General features: G+C 46.2%; 1 protein-coding gene and 1 pseudogene across 3 annotated transcripts in view; both read left to right on the top strand.

Moving 5' to 3' along the window:
• The window catches only part of SBNO1 (strawberry notch homolog 1), a 123669-nt gene that overhangs the window by 39791 nt on the left and 61119 nt on the right, over positions 1-22759 (top strand). For all 3 annotated transcript variants that reach the window (XM_056535833.1, XM_056535840.1, XM_056535824.1), the window contains 7 exons: positions 13024-13111; positions 14423-14583; positions 15131-15264; positions 19620-19710; positions 19802-19963; positions 20140-20275; positions 20413-20518. In XM_056535833.1, coding sequence (XP_056391808.1) covers positions 13024-13111; positions 14423-14583; positions 15131-15264; positions 19620-19710; positions 19802-19963; positions 20140-20275; positions 20413-20518 — 878 coding nt within the window. The remainder of the gene's footprint in view (positions 1-13023; positions 13112-14422; positions 14584-15130; positions 15265-19619; positions 19711-19801; positions 19964-20139; positions 20276-20412; positions 20519-22759) is intronic.
• LOC130342338 (U2 spliceosomal RNA) lies at positions 21886-22051 on the top strand (annotated as a pseudogene).

Here is a 22759-nt window from a genome sequence, read left to right as displayed (position 1 = left end):
AACGAGGAAACCGAGGAGGACGGGCGGCAGAAGATCCACCTACCCATCCGGAGGCTGCGAGCGACTGTGATTGGCGGGCGGCGATGTCGTGCAGCTGGCTCACTGGATCCAACGGAAGCCGGTGATTTGCCTAGCAACATCTGAAGGGCTACAGTCTGAGACCACTATACAGTGGTATCTAAACTGTGGCCCTCTAGATCTTGCAAAACTACAACTACTAGCATGCCCACACAGCAGTTTGCTGTCTGGGCATGCTGGGATTTGTAGTTTTGCAACATCTGGAGGACCGCAGTTTGGCGATCACTGTTCAGTGGTCTCTAAACTGTAGCCCTCCAGATGTTGAAAAACTGCAAATCCCAGCATGCCCAAACCGCAAACAGCCGTATCGGCATGCTGGGAGTTTTAGTTGCGGACCTACAGCTGTTGCATAACTACCTCAGCATGTCCTTCGGCGATCAGGACATGCTGGGAGTTGTAGTTTTGCAATAGCTGGAGGCACACTGGTTGGAAAATACTGAGTTAGGTAACAGAACCTAACTGGTTTTCCAACCAGTGTTCCTTCAGCTGTTACAAAAGTACAACTCCCAGCATGCACGGTCTGTCAGTACATGCTGGAAGTTGTAGTTTTGAAACAGCTGGAGGTTCGCCCCCCCCCCCATGGGAATGTACAGGGTACATTCACACGGGCAGGTTAACAGTGAGTCTCCAGCTTCAAGTACGAGCTGCCACAGCACAAACTCCTAGCGGGAAACTCACTGTAAACCTCTGCTATTGCGAATGTACCCTAAAAACACTACAATAACGCGCACAATAAAGGGTAAAACACTACATATACACCCCCTTTCACTGTCCGCAGCCCCCCCCCCAATAAAACTGAAAAACATATTGTACGGCAGTGTCCAGGCATGCTGGGAGTTTAGCAACAGCTGGAGGCACCCTGTTTGGGAATCGCTGGTTGTAGAATACCCCTATGTCCACCCCTGTGCAATCCCTAATTTAGTCCTCAAATGCGCATGGCACTCTCTCACTTCAGAGCCCTGTCGTATTTCAAGGAAACAGTTTAGGGCCACATATGGGATATTTCCGTACTCTGGAGAAATTGCACTACAAATTTTGGGGGGCTTTTTCTCCTTTTACCACTTATGAAAAGGAAAAGTTGGGGTCTACACCAGCCTGTTAGTGTAAAACTTTAAATTTTTTTACACTAACATACAAGAGGTAAAAGGAAAAAAAGACCCCCAAAACTTGTAACGCAATTTCTCCTGAGTACGGACATACCCCATATGTGGGCGTAAAATGCTCTGCGGGCGCACAGCAAGGCTCAGGAGTGAGAGCACTATGTACATTTGAGGCCTAAATTGGTGGTTTGCACAGGGGTGGCTGATTTTACAGCAGTTCTGACATAAACGCAAAAAAAATACCCACATGTGACCCCATTTTGGAAACTACACCCCTCACGGAACGTAACAAGGGGTATAGTGAGCCTTAACACCCCACAGGTGTTTGACGAATTTTCGTTAAAGTTGGATGCTGGCGTTACCTTAACTTTTTAATTTTCACAAGGTAAAATAGGAAAAAAGCCCCACAAAATTTGTAACCCCATTTCTTCTGAGTAAGAACATACCCCATATGTGGATATAAAGTGCTCTGCTGGCGAACTTGCTCAGAAGAGAAGGCACGCCATTGGGATTTTGAAGAGAAAATTTGTCCGGAATTGAAGGCCATGTGTGTTTACAAAGCCCCCCGTGTTGCCAGAACAGTGGACCCCACACACACACACACACACACACACACACACACACACACACACACACACACACGTGACCCCATTTTGGAAACCACACCCCTCACATAATGTAATAAGGGGTACAGTGAGCATTTACACACTACAGGTGTCTGACAGATTTTTGGAACAGTGGTTCGTGAAAATGAAATTTAATTTTTCATTTACTCAGCCAACTGTTCCAAAGATCTGTCAAACGCCAGTGAAGTGTAGATGCTCACTGCACCCCTTATTAAATTCTGTGAGGGGTCTAGTTTCCAAAATGGGGTCACATTTGGGGGTCCACTGTTCTGGCACCACGGGGGCTTTGTTAACGCACATGGCCCCCGACTTCCATTCCAAACAAATTCTCTCTCCCATAAGCTCAATGGCGCTCCTTCTCTTCTGAGCATTGTAGTGCGCCAGCAGAGCACTTGACGTCCACACATGGGGTATTTCCCAAAAATTTGGGGGAAAAACAGCATTTTTGTGAAAATTATTTTTAATTTTTCATTTACACATCCAATTTTAACAAGTCGTGAAATACCTGTGAGTTGTTAAGGTTCACTGTACCCCTTGTTACATTCCTTGAGGGGTGTAGTTTCCAAATTAGTATGCCATGTGTTTTTTTTTTTTTTTTTTTTGCTGTTCTGGCACCATAGGGGCTTCCCAAATGCAACATGCCCCCCAAAAACCATTTCAGCAAAATTTGCTTTCCAATAGCCAAGTGTGACTCCTCTTCTGAGCATTGTAGTTTGCCTGCAGAGCATTTTACATCCTATCATGGGGTGTCTCCATACTCAGAAGAGATGGGGGTTACAAATTTTGGGGGGCATTTTCTCCTATTACCTTTTATAAAAATGGTAAATTTGGGAAACTACACTTAAGTGGAAAAACATTTTTCATTTACACATGCGACTTTAACTAAAAGTCATCAAACACCTGTGGGGTGTTAAGGCCCACTGGACCCCTTGTTACGTGTCTTGAGGGGTGTAGTTTCCAAAATGGTATGCCATGTGGGGGTTTTCTGCTGTTCTGGCACTATAGGGGCTTCCTAAATGTGACATGCCCGCCAAAAACCATTTCAGAAAAACTCACTCTCCAAAATCCCATTGTCGCTCCTTCCCTTTGGAGCCCTCTACTGCGCCCGCCGAACACTTGACATACACATGAGGTATTTCCTTACTGAAGAGAAATTGGGTTGCACATTTTGAGGGGATTTTTCTCCTTATACCTCTTGTAAAAAATGAAGACTGTTGGGGCTGGCCAGGAGGGATTTTCCCTCCTTTCCTTTATGGGGGGTTCTTTACTATACTGGGGCTTAGCAGACATGTTTGTTTCACAGTTTATTATGTGTGGTATTTTTTCACAGTATTTCCGCGGCTGCAGATCTCTCCTTCTGCGCCCGTTCTTATTTTCATTTTGGCAGCGTGGCTGCCGACAGTATCTCGCCATTAGGGACCGGGCTACATATTTTTTGCTGCGGGCGCTCGGCGCCCGTTCCTACTTTCGTTTCGGCAGCGCGGCTGCCGACACTATCTTCTGCCCCCTCCCTCCCTTTCCCCGCAGCCGCATATGCTTTCGCATATGCGCTCGGGGCCGGCGCCATTAAGGTCCGGCCTGTATTTACTTCGGCGGCCTGGTGCGCGTTGACTCCGCCCACCCAGAGCCACCAAAGCCTGCATTAGGGCGCGAACTAAGCCCCAATCGGCGCCGTGCGCGCCGGTTTTTTTTTTTTTTATTTAATTTTTTTTGCAGGGCCAATCAGAGCCCTTGTGTGTAGCACAGCCCCTCTGGCTTATTGGTTCAGAGGTTTTCTCATGCAAAATGCTACTCACAGCTGCCTTAGGGACAAAGGTTGTAACTTAAAAAATGTCTGGTTCTGCCGAACCACTTGTTCGGCCTGCACACTGCTCCCCCAGACCCCCCTGCTATTCTACCATGGTTGTTCTTCCAGACCCGGTGGGTTCGGCCGCCCCTCCAGCCTGGGTTCCCTCCCTCTGCCAGTCCATATCAGACTTGGCTCAGGTCTTCCGGTATGTAGTGATTGCCTTGGAGAGGCTCTCCCTACACGGGCCCTCCGGATTCCCCCTATACTGTTACTCTTGTAGCGTCATAGCGGTGTTCATCTGACTCATCCCCCGAGTCTTTGGGCAGGCTCCCCTCACAGGCATCGCCCCGTTGCTCCTACTTGTAGCACGAGACGCTCCCATGGTCGCCGCTCTGGCTCTCCAGACCCGCGTACCAGGTCAGTCTCTCGTTCTTCCAGGGCCGCCTCACACGTTCATATTCACCTGGAGAACTTGTTGATGAAGTTTCCAATCGGCCTCTGACTCCGAGGACTGCACGGATATGTCGTACATGGTGCACTCATTGGTTCGGCCATAAGAGACACCTTCCATCTAGAGGACCCAGGAACTTTGGACGTGGCTCCAGAAGTTCCCTTTTATCGTGCCTGACCCCTTCCAGGGCTGCCTTACCTCGTTCCCATTCTGCTGAGGAACTTGTGGATGAGGTTTCCGATTTGGCTTCGGATTCTGAGGACTGCACGGATATGCCTCATGTGGTGTACTCATTGGTTTCGGCCATAAGAGACACCTCCCATCTAAAGGACCCAGGAACTTTGGACGTGGCTCCAGAAATCTTCTTTCTTTGTGCCCGTCCGGCACCCAGGACTTTCAGCACGCTGAATTTGACGCCCTGCTGGAATCCGCCTGGATGCACCCTGACAGAAGTTTCAGGAAACGAAGAAGACAAAGGCGCAGTATCACTTTGCCAAGGACCTCATTGCTCAGTGGACCTCCTCTCCAACTGTGGATGCACCGGTCTCCAGCCTCGCTAAGGTGTCTACCCTGCTGTTGGCCAATGCGGCTGCCTTCAAGGATCCAGCGGACAAGAAGGTGGAAACCTTGGCTAAATTGGCTTTTGAGACAGCAGGTTTCTCACTAGCTCTCCATTGCTCCTTAGCTGGAGATTTTCTGTGTTCTGCTTCCAGGCGCAGCCGCTGGGCTGCCCTTGCCACTGGCTACCTGGTAGCACTCCGTCGCTCCATGTAGCCGATTGCCTGGAAAGCGAGCACCGCCTTCAGGAAGTGAGGCAACGGATGAAAAGAGCAAATTTTTGCCTCTGGATAAGGCTCGCAGAACCGCCTGTCAGAGGTCCTTCTCCTTCCGGTCCTGCGGACTCTTGATACCAACAAGGGTCCAGCCAGGCGGCTTCACGGGCAGAGGGCTCACTCTTTCCTAACCCGTCCCTCCTGGAGGTCGGCTAACCGTTCCCGGCCTGAAGGGTCGCTACTGCCGACTCTTCACGAGTGGTTGGTCGTCTTACTCTTGCGGGATGCCTGTGCCACGCACATTCAGGATCGAATTTGCCTTCCTTCATGGGATTGCTTTTTCCTTCCCAGACCTCCCGGTCCCCCTCTCTAGCGAAGGCAGTTCGGGGCGCGCTCCAGTTCCCTTTCATCCAGTTGTCCGGGTTCCTTCAGGGAAACGTTTTCGAGGTTTTCCTTTCAACCTCTTTGTGGTCCCCAAGAAAGGCGTTTCTGTTTGCCCAATCTTGGTTCTCGAGCATCTCACCCAGCACATTCTGAATGGAGTCTCTCCGTTCGGTGCTGGCGTCCATGGGTCCATGGGTCAAGGGGAGTATTCTTCCTCGTTGGACATAAAGTATGCCGGTCATCAGTGGTACCTCCGCTTTGCAGTTCTGGACAGTCATTTTCTATTGTGGCTCGCCACTTCTCTGCGTGCACTTACCAAGGTTCTGGCGCCTGTGATAGCCCTTTTACGGACAAGAGTGGTTTCAGTGATTCCTTACTTAGATGACCTCCTGATCAGAGCTCCAACCAGGGCCCAGAATCTGGAGTGTCTTAATCTGCACGTCCGGACCTTGTCTCACTTCGGTTGGATGGTCAGTCAGGACAAGTCCAACCTCTCTCCTGGGGCTCCAATTCGGCACGGCCTCTGCCCGCTTCGACTCCGCCGAACAATCGGGTGACTCTTGCAGGAGTCCGATGACTTAGGCTCCCTGCTCCAGTTTCCATTCGCTTTTGCATGGATCTCCTGGGTCGGTTGGTGGTGGCTGTACCATTCGCCCAGCTTCATCACCGACCTCTTCAACTAGTGATTCTCTTCCGGTGGGACAGGTCTCCTTTGTCTCTCGACCTCAAGTTCCTTCTCTCGGCAGTCTTGTTGGTCGCTTCTATGGTGGCTACGTTTCCCCCTGCTTTTTCAGGGGTGCTCCTTTCTGTCCCTTCCTACCAGTCTGTTGGACTGGGGAGGTGTTTTCAAGGACCGGCCTGTCTGGGCCTTGGTCTCCCAAGAAGTCCTTCTCCCCATCATTATGTTGGGACTAGGGCAATTCTATCTTTGCTTGCTTCGTTGGGAAGTTCCATTCTGGGTGGGGTCAGCTTTCTGGCCATCTCAGAGATCTTCATTACGGACATACTCAACTGGGAGTGGTCTGTCCCAGCCGGTTCTTAGCCGTCGAGGCGAGTGGTCCCTAAATCCGGAGGTGTTTGCGGTGACCTACAGCCTCTGGGGTGCTCCAGGCGTGGACCTCTGCGCGTCCCACCACAACTGAAGCGTTCCTCTCTTGGTCGGGCTTTGCCCTTCCTTATCTGTTTCCTCCCCTTTCTCTCATTCCAGGGTCCTGAGGAAGCTCACAGCAGAGGGCGTTCCCGCCATTATTGTGGCTCAGACAGGCCCCGGCGGGCGTGGTACGTCATCGCGGTCAGGCTCCGAACAACTTGCTGCACCTTCCCGCTCGCCCGGACCTCCTATCCGAGGTCCCCTATTTACCGTCTCGGCTTTTGACGGAGTGGCGGTTGAGACCGCGGTTCTAAGAACCTGCGGTTTTCTCTTCCAAGTGGTTCGCACCATACTGAGGGCTCGCATGCCTTCCTCTGCAAGGAATTACCACCATACCTGGCGGTTTTATTTTCGTTGGCGTGAAACTCAGCCTTTTTCTCTGGTCGTGGTTTTCCCTTCCCCGACCCCTTTTCCCTTCCAATAAGGGCTGGTTCAAGACTTGGCTCTCAGCTCCCTTAAGGGTCAAATTTAACCCTTTCCGTTCTTTTTCAACATCCTCTGGCATTCAATTCTTATGTCCAGACTTGCTTCAGGGAGTGGCACACGCTGCCCCTCCTTATCGGTTCCCTTCACTTGGTCTTGGGTGCCCTGCAAGGCGCTCCTCTTGAACCTCTCAGGGACAGTCCTCTTCGCCTTCTTCACTGGAAGGAGGCGTTCCTTAACGTGGCGTGCTCTTAACTCTGTTAGGCTGCATTCGCATCTCGTTTTTCACACACGGGCGCCGGATCCGGCTGGGGGAGGGGCAAACCAGGCGCTCCCGTACCCCAGCCGGATCAACCCGTGACTCCATTTACTTTTATGAGCCGACTGGAGTCAAATGGTGACTCCGGTCAGCTCAGTTTTGACCCCTATGCGGTTTTCTGACCGGACCGAAAACCGTAGTATACTACGGTTTTAGGTCCGGTCCAAAACCGCATATGGATCAAAACTGCACACTTTCACAAGGCTCTACCAGATTCATACCTTTGCATCAGCTGATGCTACTCTGGGCTGTGGGGCGTTGCAGGCGGCGGTAGTCCAGCCTCATTTCTTACCCTCCCAAGAGACGGCTTTGTTACGTCCCATGGTCTGTGTCCCCCAATGGAGCCGATCGAGAAAGAGATTTTAGGGTAAGCATTAAAAAATCTCCTTTTCTCTAAGGATCCATTGGGGGACAAAGCTCCCGCCCTTTTGGGTTTCTCTTTGGTTCTCTGTCCGAGGGTGTGTTCAGTTATATTTTTTCTTAAGGTTCTTGGACAGTTTGTGTTTTTTTTCCTTGACCTGTCGGTCCTCTCCTATTGCTCTGGTACTAAAACTGATCAGCTCAGGGCCTGGAGGTGGGTATATCCTGCTGGGAGGAGCAGATGTCTTTGTTGCCGTAGTGTCATACCTCCTAGAGACAGCAGCATACACCCATGGTCTGTGTCCCCCAATGGATCCTTCGAGAGAGAGTTTTTACGGTAAGCCTTAAAAAAATCTCCTTTTATTTGGAATGTCTATTTTCCTTACAAGCAGAGAGCTTCAAAGTTAGAAACATGCTAAATTTTTTAAATTTTTTTCATCAAATTTAGGAATTTTTCACCAAGAAAGTATAGACAAAATTTTACCACTAACATAAAGTAGAATATGTCACAAAAAACTGTCTCTGAATCAGAATGAAAGGTAAAAGCATCCCAGAGTTATTAATGCTTAGTGAAAGTGGTCAGATGTGCAAAAAACGCTCTGGTCCTTAAGGGGTTAACTGAATTTTTTATTTTTTTATTTTTAGTTTTTTAGTTTTACAAGTAGTAAAAGAAAACAATCTCCACAAAATTTGTAGCCCAATTTCTCCAGAATAAGAAAATACCCCATATAAGGCGGAAAAGCACTATGCTGATGCAAAACAGGGCTTAGGAGTGAGACAGCACCGATGAGATTTGAGGCCTAAAGTGGTGATTTGCTCTGCAATTGTTGAGGTTCTGACATAAAATATAAAAAATAAATAAATAAAACCCCTGGCAAGTGGCCACAATTTTTAAACTACACCCCTCAAGGAAGTTAACAAGGGGTACAGGGAGTACTCACTTTTTGAACAGCGGGCCATAAATTGAAAAGGTGTGTTTGTATTTTTTTTTTTTTTTTGTATGCTAAAATGCTGGGGTTATGCAATTTTTTTACATTTTCACAAGGGGTAATGGGATAAATGGGGTTTGGCTTTAAAATTTTGAAGACAATGTACAAAAATGTAGTGCTCCATGGAAGTGTTATACTCCCTGAAGCAATCCTTAATGCAGAGGCCCGGATGATCGGGGCATGTGTCTCATTGAGTGGTGGTGTCCTTCCGAATCCCCCTCTTTTGACACTGCATTTTTTCTGGGATTGTCCCTTCTTTCCAGTGTGGGGGACCTCACCTGGAAAGTGTTGGCCGGGGACGATATGGGGCACTGAAGTTATAGAGGTGCTCTGACCCGCTCTATTGGCGGTCACCAAAGATGAGGGCCTTTAGAACTACCTCTTGGAACTCCAGGAATGTCTGTGTTGCCAGTGTACTGGGACAGTACAAAAGAGTTGTACATGGCAACCTGTACCATGTAGACCACAACTTTTTTGTACAATGCCCGTGTTTTCCGCATGGCATTATATGGCTTGAGGACTTTATCAGAAAGATCAACTCCCCCCATATACCGATTTGTAGTCCAGAATACAATCTGGCTTAAAGAACTGGTCCCACGGTACCTCACACAGACGGCTGTGCTGCCGTTCCCATGAATTGTGGACAGCATAAGGACATCCCTCTTATCCTTATACCTGACCAGCAACAGGTTTTCATTGTAAGGGCACTGGACTCACACCAGGGGATAGGATTGTTTCTTCTGTACTGTCCCACAAGCGACCGTGGATCTGGCGGCGAGGGATGTGAAGAGAGGGATACTATAAAAGTTATCCACATAAAGGTGGCGACCTTTATCTAGCAATGGTTGCAAAAGGCCCCAAATGATTTTCCCGCTAACACCCAGAGTGGGGGGACATTCTGAGAGTTCACTATGGGAATCTCGTCCCTCATACACCATAAACTTGCAAGTTTACCCCGAGGTACTCTCGCAAAGTTTATACATCTTCACGCCATACCGCATCCGCTTGGTAGGGATGTATTGCCGGAAGCTGAGTCTCCCCTTAAAGCTGATGAGACTAATCAATAGCTTCCAGTAGAGCTGGGCGGTATGACCAAAAATGTGTATCACAGTATTTCTGTAACTTATGGCGGTTCCACGGTATATTAAGGTATTTCTTTCATTCCCTCCCCCAAATCATGTGACCCACCAGCGCTGTTCTGCTCCTCCCCCCCCCCTCCCCAATTATCAGCCCAGCGGGGTACTACTCACATATGTCACCCGCAAGCACTGCCCTCTTCCTCTTTGTTGCGGGCCGACACCGGAACTCTATACTGTACGTCAGTGGTCTCCAACCTGCGGACCTCCAGCTGTTGCAAAACTACAACTCCCAGCATGCCCGGACAGCCAACGCTGTCCGGGGATGCTGGGAGTTGTAGTTTTGCATCAGCTGGAGGTCCGTAGGTTTGAGACCACTGCTGTACGCTGTATCCCTATGCCCGGGCTGCAAAAGATAAAGAAAATAAACTTTTAACTTGCCTACGTCGGCCTTACACTGGGGACGGGAACGTCTGAGAGCCGTCAGCCTATCACTGGCCGCAGCGATGTCCCGACGGCTTCTTACATGACAGTGGGCTCAGCCTATCACTGGTCGTGGCAGGACATCACTGCGGCCAGTGATAGGCTGACTGCTGTGTGACGTTCCCGTCCCCAGCGTAAGGCAGACGTAGGTAAGTTAAAGTTTATTTTCTTTATCTTTTGAAGCTCGGGCATAGGGATACAGCGTACAGCAGTGGTCTCAAACCTGCAGACCTCCAGCTGTTGCAAAACTACAACTCCCAGCACGCCCGGACAGCCGTTGGCCGCTTTATCAGCATAATGCAAACATTTCAGAATAGCCTCGTACCGGGGATGGGTCCTGGCCATACTGTAGAGCGGGGTCTGGTAGAGGACATCCCTGCTCCAGTATTGCCTGACCTTTTGGTTTTTAACTAGGCCCATATGCAGCACGAGGCCCCCAAAAGGTCCTCCTTTCGGCTGCACTGACTGGGAACCCGCCACTTGGCCTAGCTAAAAAGGAGCCTGGGTTTGCTATGACGAACTGTTGCACGTACAGGTTCGTCTGGTCGACCATCAGATTGACAAAGTAGTCACTGAAAAAAAAAAAAACTGAAATAGTCCATTTCAGTGAACCCAACAATGTCAATCTTGATTCCTGAGTTGCCAACAAACTCGGGAATCACGGGCTCGTGTCCAGACAAGTTTGCCGGTACCAGGCAGCAGTAAACTTGGCTGGGGGGCTTGACTAGTATGAGTGCCAGGGGGACTCATACTAGCATGAGGCACAGGGTCGGGAGCAGAGGAGGTTTGCGGCCTCGCTTGACGGCGTCTCCGACACCTTTGGTGGCTTATCATCAGAACTAGATGAGGGGGGCGAGGAAATAAGGACGGTGGGGTCTTCCTCGGAGGCGCATTCAGTGTCTGAGGAAAGTATGGTATATGCCTCCTCCACTGAAAATACCCTGCGGGCCATTTCCCTACTCTAATAGTTTTTTTTCCCCACACACATACACCCCCCCCCCCCCATCCCCATTAGTGTATGTGCTGTGTGTGGTGTGGTGGGAGACTACCTCCCTAACCCGCCCTAACCTAACTATACCTACGGTGTGCACATTGATTAGTGCTTAGCGGTGGCAGGGAGCGCAGAAGTCAGTGGGGGTTCCGGACACTCAGCCCAGAACAGTGGCTGGTGGTACGTACAGACCCCCACACAAAAAACAAAAGAAAAACTCTTTAACCCCGAAAAAATGCACCCGCCTGAAAGTCACTGACATCGTTGGGGCAGGCCGCACACAGAGGTACGGTCCGCCCACACAGCACAGGCCTGCTACTGGTGGCACAGACAGCCTAAAAAAGCAGCTATAACCCGAAAAAACGCCTGCACCACAAAAAACGCTGATCAGTGCTACGGGACTGATCAGCGGGGGGTGGATTTTAGCTAACAGTGGCGGACTGCACTTTTATGGCTAAGAGGGCCCAGCCACACATTTAGCAAAAAAAAGTCTGTGCCCAAAGCCCAAAAAAAAAAAAACACTGGCGCAGACCCCAGTGTCCCTGTAGGGCTCGGGTCACGCAGCTAAAGGTGCTGCGGACACCTACAGATGTGCACTGAAAAAGAAAAAATAATTTTTTTACCGCCTAAACTTTCCTTGCCTAATCTAAAACTGTCCCTAAATGTTGCTGTGCCAGGGAGGCACAGAATAATGCCAGATGGCACTTTTTGGCCTGTGAGAGGGGAGATACAGGACGGAGCTCCACTCTGATCAGCATCAGATGTAAAATGGTGCTGAGCGGAGCATCGTGCTCCTGCTCTCCTCCCCCCCTCCTCAACACTGTGATTGGTACAGTCACTACGGCCACCCAATCACATTTGTACTTTGGGGGGGTGGCAACACTGCCACCTCACAGTACAGTACAGTATGGATGGTGATTGGTGGTGTATACTACACCACTGATCACCATCCTTATCCGGATGATCGGGTCACACGGGACCCAGATGACCCGGAATCCCCGAAGAGCGGCGGTTTGTATTTACCGGCGACAATGTGGAGGGTCCTCAGGACCTTCCTCGGCGAAGTGCCGGGATGTCTGCTGAATGATTTCAGCAGGCATCCGATTCCAGCCCAGCGAGCCGCGGGGAACAGAATCGCAGCAAATCGCCAGTCTGAATTGACCCGCGATCGCCGATAAGGGGGGACCTCAGGACCCCCCTCGGCGATGTGCCAGGATGCCTGCTGAATTATTTCAGCAGGCATCCTGGTCCGGTCCCCACCCGGTGAGTGGAGGGGACTGTAAATGTTCAGGGCATACAGGTACGCCCTGAGGAGTCCTTAAGGATCGGGGATGCAGGGCGTATGTATACACCCTGCGTCCCCAAGAGGTTAAGCAGCATTTTTTTTTTCTGTATTGTATTTACATGCAAAGTTAACATTGCTGCAGTATCAGTTGCTCGACGAACAATGTTGACTTTTGTAGGTTCTGTCTGGGTCTGCTGAGGTGTCCATTTTGGAACATGTGTTTTCATTAGCTGTGTTAGCAGTAATTTTGATCATTTCAGTTTCTGTGAATGGAACCGATGGATTTGGAGCTCTGTGTAAAATATCTCCAGCTGTTATAAGGGGATATTATGAGTTTATTTTCCACATAAATTTAACCTATTGGCTCAAATAAAAATGCACTTTTAAGATTCTGAGAAAACATTGAAAATACACCCCTTTTGTGGATGTGCAAATAAAGCCATGAAATGATGTATTTAGTGCTACAATATCTAATAAGAGGTAAAGGTAAAGCATTACATGTGACATCTTAAAATGTTATCGGTCTGGCTCTGAGATCCCCACTGCTCTCTAGATATGGCTGGGAGAATGTGCAGCTGTGCACTTTACTCGCCGAAAGAAGAATGAAAACACAACCGTTTAAACTTGGCTGTGTCCTTTAAAGAGTTAAGAATGAGGACTGCTCCCCTATAGTTACACAAACACACAAACCTTTCAAACCTGCTGCTTGATTGCTGCTATGATTAACACAACCTCTTTTCTTTCAGAAAGTAAAAGAGGAGGATGAGCCAGAGGAAGAAGATGAGGATGAAATGGGCCATGCTGAGACCTATGCTGAATATATGCCAATTAAACGTATGTTACCTTTTAATGTCAGAATATAGTTTTGCACCCAGTTTTGCATTATTTTTTTTTTTTTATCTGTGTAGACATTGTGCTTAGCCAATACATTGGAGCTTAAAGGGGTATTCCGGGCAAAAACATCTTCTCCCCGAAAGTATAGGGGATAAGATGTCTGATCGCGGGGGGGCTGCCGCTGGTACACCCCGCGATCTCCCTGCAGCAACCCGCATTCTATGCGTAGCTGTGTCTGAAGTTTCGGAAACCTCCGGGCTTCCGAGACGGGGACGTGACGTCATGCCACGCTCCCTCCATTCATGTCCCATAGAAATGAATGGAGGGGGCGTGGCGTCACGTCCCTGTCTCGGAAGCCCGGCTGTTTACGAAACTTCAGACAAAGCTATTCATAGAATGCGGGCTGCTGCAGGGAGATCGTGGGGGGGTCTCAGCGGCGGGCCCCCTGCGATCAGACATCTTATCTCCTATCCTTTCGATAGGGGATAAGATGTTTTTGGCAGGAATACTCCTTTAACAATCAGCTATCCCAACCAGGCCTTTCCTGATAAATATTCCATTCCATTTTCTGCTTGATAGGTCCGAAACTTCGCTCATTTCCAATAAACTATATTGCCACAAAGTTGTAAAGAACTTTTGCACATGGATATCAAAGTTTAAGCACACACACAAAAAAAAATAATAATAATTTACGTGCCGGCTGTCTTTTATTAGATAACCTTACTTTTGTCAAAAGATGTGTCTGGCACCCAGAAATTATACCTCTTCAAGTGTGCTGCCTGTACCCACTGTCTTATCTTTTAGTGATTGCCCTAGATGTTGATTGGAAGCTGTATGCCTGACAATCACTTCCTATAAACTCCTCCTAGCTGTGATTTTACTGGTTATGGGGACTTTGGTGTCCCATCTGGCAATCACTGTTGGTCCTAGCAAGTGGACTCCCACATATCTAGCAGTTATCACTTATCCAGTGGATAGGTAATAAAATGCATGAGAACAGAATACTTTTCAGGACCCTTTAAAATGTTTTAGCATATGCATACCTGCCTGTTCCCCTGCTGATCTATTGGCATCTGGACCTTACTGCTTCTCTTCCTCTGACATGCTGACACTGCAGGAAATTCCCACTGAACCGATCACTTATCTACCTTGACGAAGTCCAAAAGTAATTTGCCTCCCAGAAAAACTTTCACGTCTGCTGCTGTTGTTTTCTTTACTTTAGGAATTGATCATTTAACATCTGGAACAGAAATGTAATGACACCTAAATGTAACTTCTTTTTCTTTTTTTCCTTTCTTTTCCCCTCATTAGTTAAAGTTGGACTGAGACATCCGGATCCTGTTGTGGAAACAAGTTCCTTGTCAAGTGTGACTCCTCCAGATGTTTGGTTCCAGACATCAATTCCTGAGGAGACTATTGATAATGGCTGGCTATCCGCACTGCAGTTAGAAGCAGTCACTTATGCTGCACAGGTTTGTATCTATTTATTTTCCTGCCCCAGCTTGTGTGTAAATGTTCCTTTTATGGTAGGGTCACATAAGGTGCATCCGCAGTGTATTTAATGCTTTCGATGCGCCAAAGGCAGTCACAAGAGCGAGCTCCCTCCTGCCGCTGGTTAGCTTTTTGTCTGCTCGTAGCGGCAGATTTTATGCTGTAGACACAGTACCTGCACATAGCAGATGCACAGCCCTGCTATGTGCAGACAGAAAGAGCTCCACCAGTCGCAGCAGGGAACTTGCTCTAGTGACTGCCGTCAGTGCATTTGCAGCATGAAACGTGCTGCGGATGTCCTGGATGGGAACCCACCCTTAGGGTGTGTGCACACGTACAATCTCATGCGCAGATTTGATGCGCAGGATTTGAAGCTGTATTCAGTCATTTAGTTTACATTGAAATCTGAAGCAGAAAATCCTGCTCATCAAATCTGCGCAGAATACTGTACGTGTGAATACACCATTAAAGTCCATTGTGTAATGGCTGTCATTTAGTTCTAAGATAAGTTTCTTCTGTCTTCTATAGCAACATGAAACCTTCCTTCCTAATGGAGAGAGAGCTGGTTTCCTAATTGGGGATGGTGCAGGAGTTGGAAAAGGAAGAACAATCGCTGGAATCATTTTTGAAAACTACTTGCTAAGTAGAAAAAGATCTTTGTGGTAAGTACAACAAAACAGACTTGAAACGTAATGTACACTGCTCAGAAAAAATAAAGGGAACACTTAAACAACACAATGTAACTCCAAGTCAATCACACTTCGGTGAAATAACACTGTCCACTCAGGAAGCAACACTGATTGATAATCAATCTCACATGCTGTTGTGCAAATGGAACAGACAACAGGTGGAAATTATAAGCAATTAGCAAGACACCCCAAATAAAGGAAGGGTTCTGCAGGTGGTGACCACAGACCACTTCTCAGTTCCTATGCTTCCTGGCTGATGTGTTTGTCACTTTTAAATGCTGTCGGTGCTTTCACTCTAGTGGTAGCATGAGACTGAGTCTACAACCCACACAAGTGGCTCAGGTAGAGCAGCTCATCCAGGATGGCACATCAATGCGAGCTGTGGCAAAAAGGTTTGCGGTGTCTGTCAGTGTAGTGTCCAGAGCATGGAGCGCTACCAGGAGACAGGCCAGTACATCATGGAGGAGGACGTAGGAGGGCAACAACCCAGCAGCAGGACTGCTACCTTTGTGCAAGGAGGAGCACTGCCAGAGCCCTGCAAAATGACGAGTCCACTCAAAAGGTCAAACACTCAATGAGGGTGGTATGAGGGCCCGACATCCACAGGTGGGAGTTGTGCTGACAGCCCAGCACCGTGCAGGACGTTTGGCATTTGCCAGAGAACACAAAGATTGGCAAATTCGCCACTGGCGCCCTGTGCTCTTCACAGATGAAAGCAGATAAGCACATGTGACAGACCTGACAGTCTGGAGATGCCGTGGAGAATGTTCTACTGCCTGCAACATCCTCCAGCATGACCGTTTTGGCAGTGGGTCCGTAATGGTGTGGGGTGGCATTTCTTTCAGGGGCCACACAGCCCTCCATGTGCTTGCCAGAGGTAGCCTGACTCTCATTAGGTACAGAGATGAGATCCTCAGACCCCTTGTGAGACCATATGCTGGTGCGGTTGGCCCTGGGTTCCTTCTAATGCAAGACAATGCTAGACCTCATATGGCTGGAGTTTAACAGTTCCTGCAAGAGGAAGGCATTGATGCTATGGACTGGCCCCGCCCGTTCCCCAGACCTGAATCCGATTGAGCACATCTGGGACATCATGTCTCTCTCCATCCACAAATGCCGCGTTGCACCACAGACTGTCCAAGAGTTGGTGGATGCTTTAGTCCAGGTCTGGAAGGACATCCCTCAGGAGACCATCCACCACCTCATCAGGAGCATGCCCAGGCATTGTAGGGAGGTCATACAGGCACGTGGAGGCCACACACACACACACACACACTACAGAGCCTCATTTTGACTTATTTTAAGGACATTACATCAAAGTTTGATCAGCCTGTAGTGTGGTTTTCCACTTTGATTTTGAGTCTGACTCCATATCGAGAACTCCATGGGTTGATAAATTTGATTTCCATTGGTGATGATTTTTGTGTGATTTTGTTGTCAGCACATTCAACTATGTAAAGATGAAAGTATTTCCTACAATTAGTTAATTCATTCAGATCTAGGATGTGTTATCTTAGTGTTCCCTTTATTTTTTTTGAGCATTGTAATTTGTTCACATCTGAATATAGTCAGAACATTGCCACGGCGACTAAGAATCCACTATCGAGGTAGCCAGAGGGCTTACCTCTGCTTCCCTGGTGTCCGTGGCTCTGTCATCGATAGTCTGTCTGGACTAGGCTCTATCAATGGATGGCAGAGTACACAGATCAATGGAGTTCAATAGAACTCTATTGATCTGTATGAGGAATCTAATGATTCCTCCTAAAAGTCCCTAAGTGTTTGAAATTTTTTTTTTTTTTTTAACACACACACACACACATTAAAGGGGTATTCCAGGCCAAAACTTTTTTTTATATATCAACTGGCTCCGGAAAGTTAAACAGATTTGTAAATTACTTCTATTAAAAAAATCTTAATCCTTCCAATAGTTATTAGCTTCTGAAGTTGAGTTGTTATTTTCTGTCTAACTGCTTTCTGATGACTCACGTCCCAGGAGCTGTGCAGTTCCTATGGGGATATTCTCCCATCATGCACAGCTCCCTGGACATGACATCATCATTGAGCAGTTAGACAGAAAACTTCAGAAGCTAATAACTATTGGAAGGATTAAGATTTTTAAATTTTCCGGAGCCAGTTGATAGATATAAAAAAAGGTTTTGCCTGGAATACCCCTTTAACCCCTTAAGTTAACTTTAAATTACCCCCTTTTCTTATATAAAAACATGTAAACATATTTGGTATCGCTGCGTGCGCAATTGTATGAACTATTAAAATAGAACATTATGTATCCCGTACAGTAAATGACAAATGTACAAAAATACCAAACCACAGAACCGCAATTTTTATAATATCCCAGAAAAAAGTTAAGCGATTTTAAAAAGTTTAAAGTCAATACTTCTTTTTTTTTTATTTTTTTATTTTTTTTGGGTATGCAAAAATACGCAATTCTGGACTTTGGTATTTTGTTTACATGTACTCCATTGACAGTGATGTTTAACTGACATATTTTTTATAGTTTGGACATTTACGCACGAGGCGATGCCACGTACGTTATGTTTATTTTTTGGTTTACGGATATTTACTTTGTTTTTAAAGGGAAAAGGGGGTGATTCAAACTTTTATCTGGGAAGGGGTTAAATCACATTTATTAACAACTTTTAATTTTTTTTTATTTACTGTTTTTTTTTTTTTTTTTTTTTTGTCCCCATAGGGGACTATTACATGCAGTCATTAGACTGCATACACTGTTCAATGCTAGGCCATAGCATAGCATTGATCAGTGTTAGCGGTACTCCAATGCTCCAGCCTGCTGAGGCTGATTGGAGCATTGAAGAATCAATCGGACAGTGAGGAGGCAGGTAAGAGCCCTCCCACCATCTTCTCAGCTGATTGGGACATCGCGATTTCCCCACAATGACCCCATCAGCTCCGCTGAGCTGCTGGGAGTCTATTTTCAGCAATAAAAATAGAGCACTAAACTTTGGTTCCTTTATATACAATGTCATGGTTACGGTTTAACCCCTTAAGGACTCAGCGTTTTTCCGTTTTTGCATTTTCATTTTTTCCTCATCACCTTCTAAAAATCATAATGCTTTTAATTTTGCACCTAAAAATCCATATGATGGCTTATTTTTTGCGCCACCAATTCTACTTTGCAGTGACATTAGTCATTTTACCAAAAAATCCACGGCGAAACGGAAAAAAAATCATTGTGCGACAAAATTGAAGAAAAAATTTAATTTTGTAACTTTTGGGGGCTTCAGTTTCTACGCAGTGCACTTTTTGGTCAAAATTACACCTTATCTTTATTCTGTAGGTCCATACGGTTAAAATGATCCCCTACTTATATGTAGGTTTGATTTTGTCACACTTCTGGAAAAAAATCATAACCTGCAGGAAAATTTCTATGTTTAAAATTATCTTCTGACCCCTGTAACTTTTTTTTTATTTTTCTGTGTACGGGCCGGTATGAGGGCTCATTTTTTGCGCTGTGTTCTGAAGTTTTTATCGGTACCTTTTGTGTTGATCGGACTTTTTGATCGCTTTTTATTAAATTTTTTTCTATGATATAAAAAGTGACCAAAAATACGCTATTTTGGACTTTGGAATTTTTTTTCGCGTACGCCATTGACCGTGCGGTTTAATTAATGATATCATTTTATAGTTCGGACATTTACGCACGCGGCGATACCACATATGTAAATTAATTTTGTTTTTTTACATTTTTTTTATTTTTTATTTTATTTTTTTTATGGGAAAAGGGGGGTGCTTCAAACTTTTATTAGGGAAGGGGTTAAATGACATTTGTTAACTTTTTTTTTTCTTTTCACACTGATCTCTTATGCTGATCCCTGCAAAGCCATAGCTTTGCACGGATCAGCGAGATAGGGGATTGCTCAAGCCTGTAGCTTAGGCTTGGAGCAATCGAACCCTGATCAGACGCCGTGGAGAGAGGGAAGGAGACCTCCGCCTGCGTCCCAGCTGATTGGAACATCGCGATTTTATCGTGATGTCCCGATCAGCCCGACTGAGCTGCCGGGAAGCGTTTACTTTTGTTTTCAGACGCGGCGATCAAAATTAATCTGAAGGGTTAACAGCGCGCGGCACAACGATCGGTGCCGCACGCTGTGAGCCCAGGGTCCCGACTATCGTTAGCAGCCGGGACCGACTTGGTGTGATGCAGGGTCACAGCGTGACCCCGTTTTTCACACCAGGACCGGGCTCAGGGCGTACAGGTACGCCCTGAGTCCTTAAGAGATTAAGATTTCTCTTTGTTTTGTTATATTTTTTAGTTTAGCACTACATTGCTATTGTTTTTTGTTCTGCAGGTTCAGTGTGTCAAATGACTTAAAGTATGATGCTGAAAGAGACTTGAGAGACATTGGAGCCAAAAATATTCAGGTTCATTCTCTAAACAAGGTATGTTTGTTATTTGTCTTATAAATATTTTCTTTGCATTTTTTCTTTTCAGCATATATACCTCACATAAATTTTAATTATCTTTTTGCAGTTTAAATATGGAAAAATTTCATCCAAGCATAATGGTAGTGTCAAGAAAGGGGTTATATTTGCTACATACTCCTCGCTAATAGGTGAAAGCCAGTCTGGAGGGAAATACAAAACACGCTTAAAGCAGCTTCTTCATTGGTGCGGAGAGGATTTTGATGGAGTTGTATCCTTTTTTTCACAATCTTAGTTTGTGACCTTTGAATTATGGTTTGCATTTAAATTATTTTAGGCCAGGTTTGCATGTGGAAAGTTTGGATGCTGAAACAGCAGAAAAAAAACTATTTAGGATATAATAATGCCTTAAATTTTTGTTACATTCCTTAAGTACTTTAACTATAGATTGTATTTGATGAATGTCACAAGGCAAAAAATCTGTGTCCAGTTGGTTCTTCAAAACCAACAAAAACTGGTTTAGCAGTGTTGGAACTACAGAACAAGCTGCCTAAAGCAAGAGTTGTATATGCTAGTGCCACAGGTATGTAGAATTTTTTTATTTTTTTTTATTGACTTTTTTTGCTTCTGGGTACCGCAAAATCTTAACCTGCCTTTATAGTTAGTTCATAAGCTTTTTTTTATTATTATTATTAATTTATTTATTTATTTGTCCTTTAGGTGCCTCTGAACCAAGAAATATGGCGTACATGAGCCGCTTGGGAATATGGGGTGATGGAACTCCCTTTAGAGAATTTAATGACTTCATCCAAGCTGTGGAAAGAAGGTATGATTAGCTGGTTTTTGGATCTACCAAAGACCTGTCACTCTCTAAATCTTTGCACAGTGTGTATTACAATACCTGTTTTTCGGTTGCCTCATTGGGGGACAAAGAGACCATGGGTATTATGCTGCTGCCAATAGGATGCTGAAACTAGGCAAAAAAAAGTCTGCTTCTCCCAGCAGGATATACCAGCCCACAGGCACTGAGCTTATCAGTTTTAGCTTAGTGTCAGTAGGAGGCAGACACAGGTCTGGAGCTCTCTCCAGACTTGGTCTTTTCTCTTTTATTATTTTCTAGCTAGGGCAGAATAGTTAGTTTTTTTTTTTTTTTTCGTTTGTTATTTTTCTAGGTTGGGCGTCAGAAGCATGGCGCTACCTGATCGCCCACATGCGACAAAGGGTGCATAGAGTGTGGGCCATTAACCCCTTTTCGTCAAAGATCAGCACCTGGTGGTAGTACCCTGGGTCCGGGGCCCCCACTTGCACCTGCTTGCCTCACTATGGCAGCTTGGTGTGTTGCAGCGCGACCTTTAGCTGACTGAAGACGTCTGGGTGAGTATAGGAAAATGAAGTCCATGGGTGAGTAGGAACGTCCCCCTTCTCTATAGTGCCCAGCTCCACAGCCGCCATGGCATGTGGCTGTGCTGGGAGGGCAGAGTCTGGTGGACTATCGATCAATGCGTTTTTTAAGTAGTCCCATTTCTCCTGGACTCCACGTAATCCGTTCCAGTCTTATAGGGAATCATTTGAGTCATCTCATTTTTGAAAAGTCTGTTTTTCTAAAATCTAAAACTTTTTTGTTTTTGTGTGGTGTGACTCCTTTACTTATATTAAACCACACAGACTGGTGATCATTAGATCTCAAGCTTTCGCTTAAAATTACATCATTTACCAAATCCCCATTTGTGAATACAAAATCCACAATGGCCTCTTGTTGTAGAGATGATCCCAGTAGGGAATTTAGAATATCTGTACTCCAGGCAGAACTAGCTATTTTGGTTTTCCAGTTTATATCTGGAAGATTGAAGTCTCCCATAAAGGCGCCCGGTAAATTTTGCCCCTGGCTTCCTCTTTAACTGTGAGCCCCAGGCTTCCCCTTTTACTGTAGGCCGCCTGCAGGCGGCACCCGGGGGCGTGTTCTCTATAGTGCACCCGTTCTTTCCAGGGGCCGTACGATCTGCTGGTAGAGGAAGTTTATTAAAGGGGGGGGGGGGGGGACCTCTCACGGGTGCTCTGTGCCCTCCACTGGCTGAAAGGCTGCATTGCTTTAGCACTGTTCTCTCTCTTGGAGAGTACTAGGCTCCCCTCTAGTGGGCAAAGTAATTATTGCAGCTACATATTTTTTTCTATGGGTCTTACTCCAGTCTGTCAATCGATTCTCGGCTTGTTGGCTAGGTTCAAGTGTAGTATCTGGTCTTATCAGTTCAATATCTGATATGTCACCTATCTGGGAGCCACATATGGTATGGATTTTTTGATTCCGTTGCCCTTGACTGGTGACTGATAAACCTGTTTCTGCAGGTTCATGGCACCTCACATATTGGAATGTTTGCCTCTTGATCCGTGTATTGCGACACCAGCCCTTGTGCATTGTACATAAGCCGTGGACCTAGAATCCGCACTCGGTGCTTCTAGCCCCGGTTCCAGAGTGACTTTAAATGCTTTCCCCACTTTTCCTTACACCCCACTGGTCATTTTCGCTGGGGTATGCAGTTTTGCCAGAAGTTTAGAAAATAAAGAAATCCCGGCACTCGTAGATGAATGAAGAAATTCTTGTCTTTTTATTAATGCATACGGCAAATATACACCAACGCAGCACGCATTCCGGCTTATGCCTTTATCAACTGCATATCAAAACTGAACAAAAGGACTAATTTTATACACGTCAGAGGTACCTAATTAATACTTCATTAGTAACCATGACAATCTAATAAACAAAAAACAACAATACACGTGGTTGTCTTGCAGCAGGAAAGCAAAGGTATATCTGAGCATCAGGTTGGTCTCTAAAAATGGAAAGATATATAACATCAAAAAAATGTTTTTGTTTTATAACATAAAAGTTTTTTAGGAACATAAAATTATAACAACTGGTTAATCTCATATTCAGGATTCAAACCCCTAGGTTCTAGAGTATCTAAGGTATGAATCCAGAAAGCTTCCTTTTTTAATAATAATTTTTTTTTTTTCATATCGCCTCGTCTCGGGGGAAACACCTGGTCAATCACCTGATAATGTAATTGGG

This window comes from Hyla sarda, chromosome 1, assembly GCF_029499605.1.
Source record: "Hyla sarda isolate aHylSar1 chromosome 1, aHylSar1.hap1, whole genome shotgun sequence".
In the NCBI taxonomy this organism is placed as follows: Eukaryota; Metazoa; Chordata; class Amphibia; order Anura; family Hylidae; genus Hyla; species Hyla sarda.
Note: the sequence above shows the minus strand (reverse complement) of the source record. Positions and strands in the feature narration are given on the sequence as shown.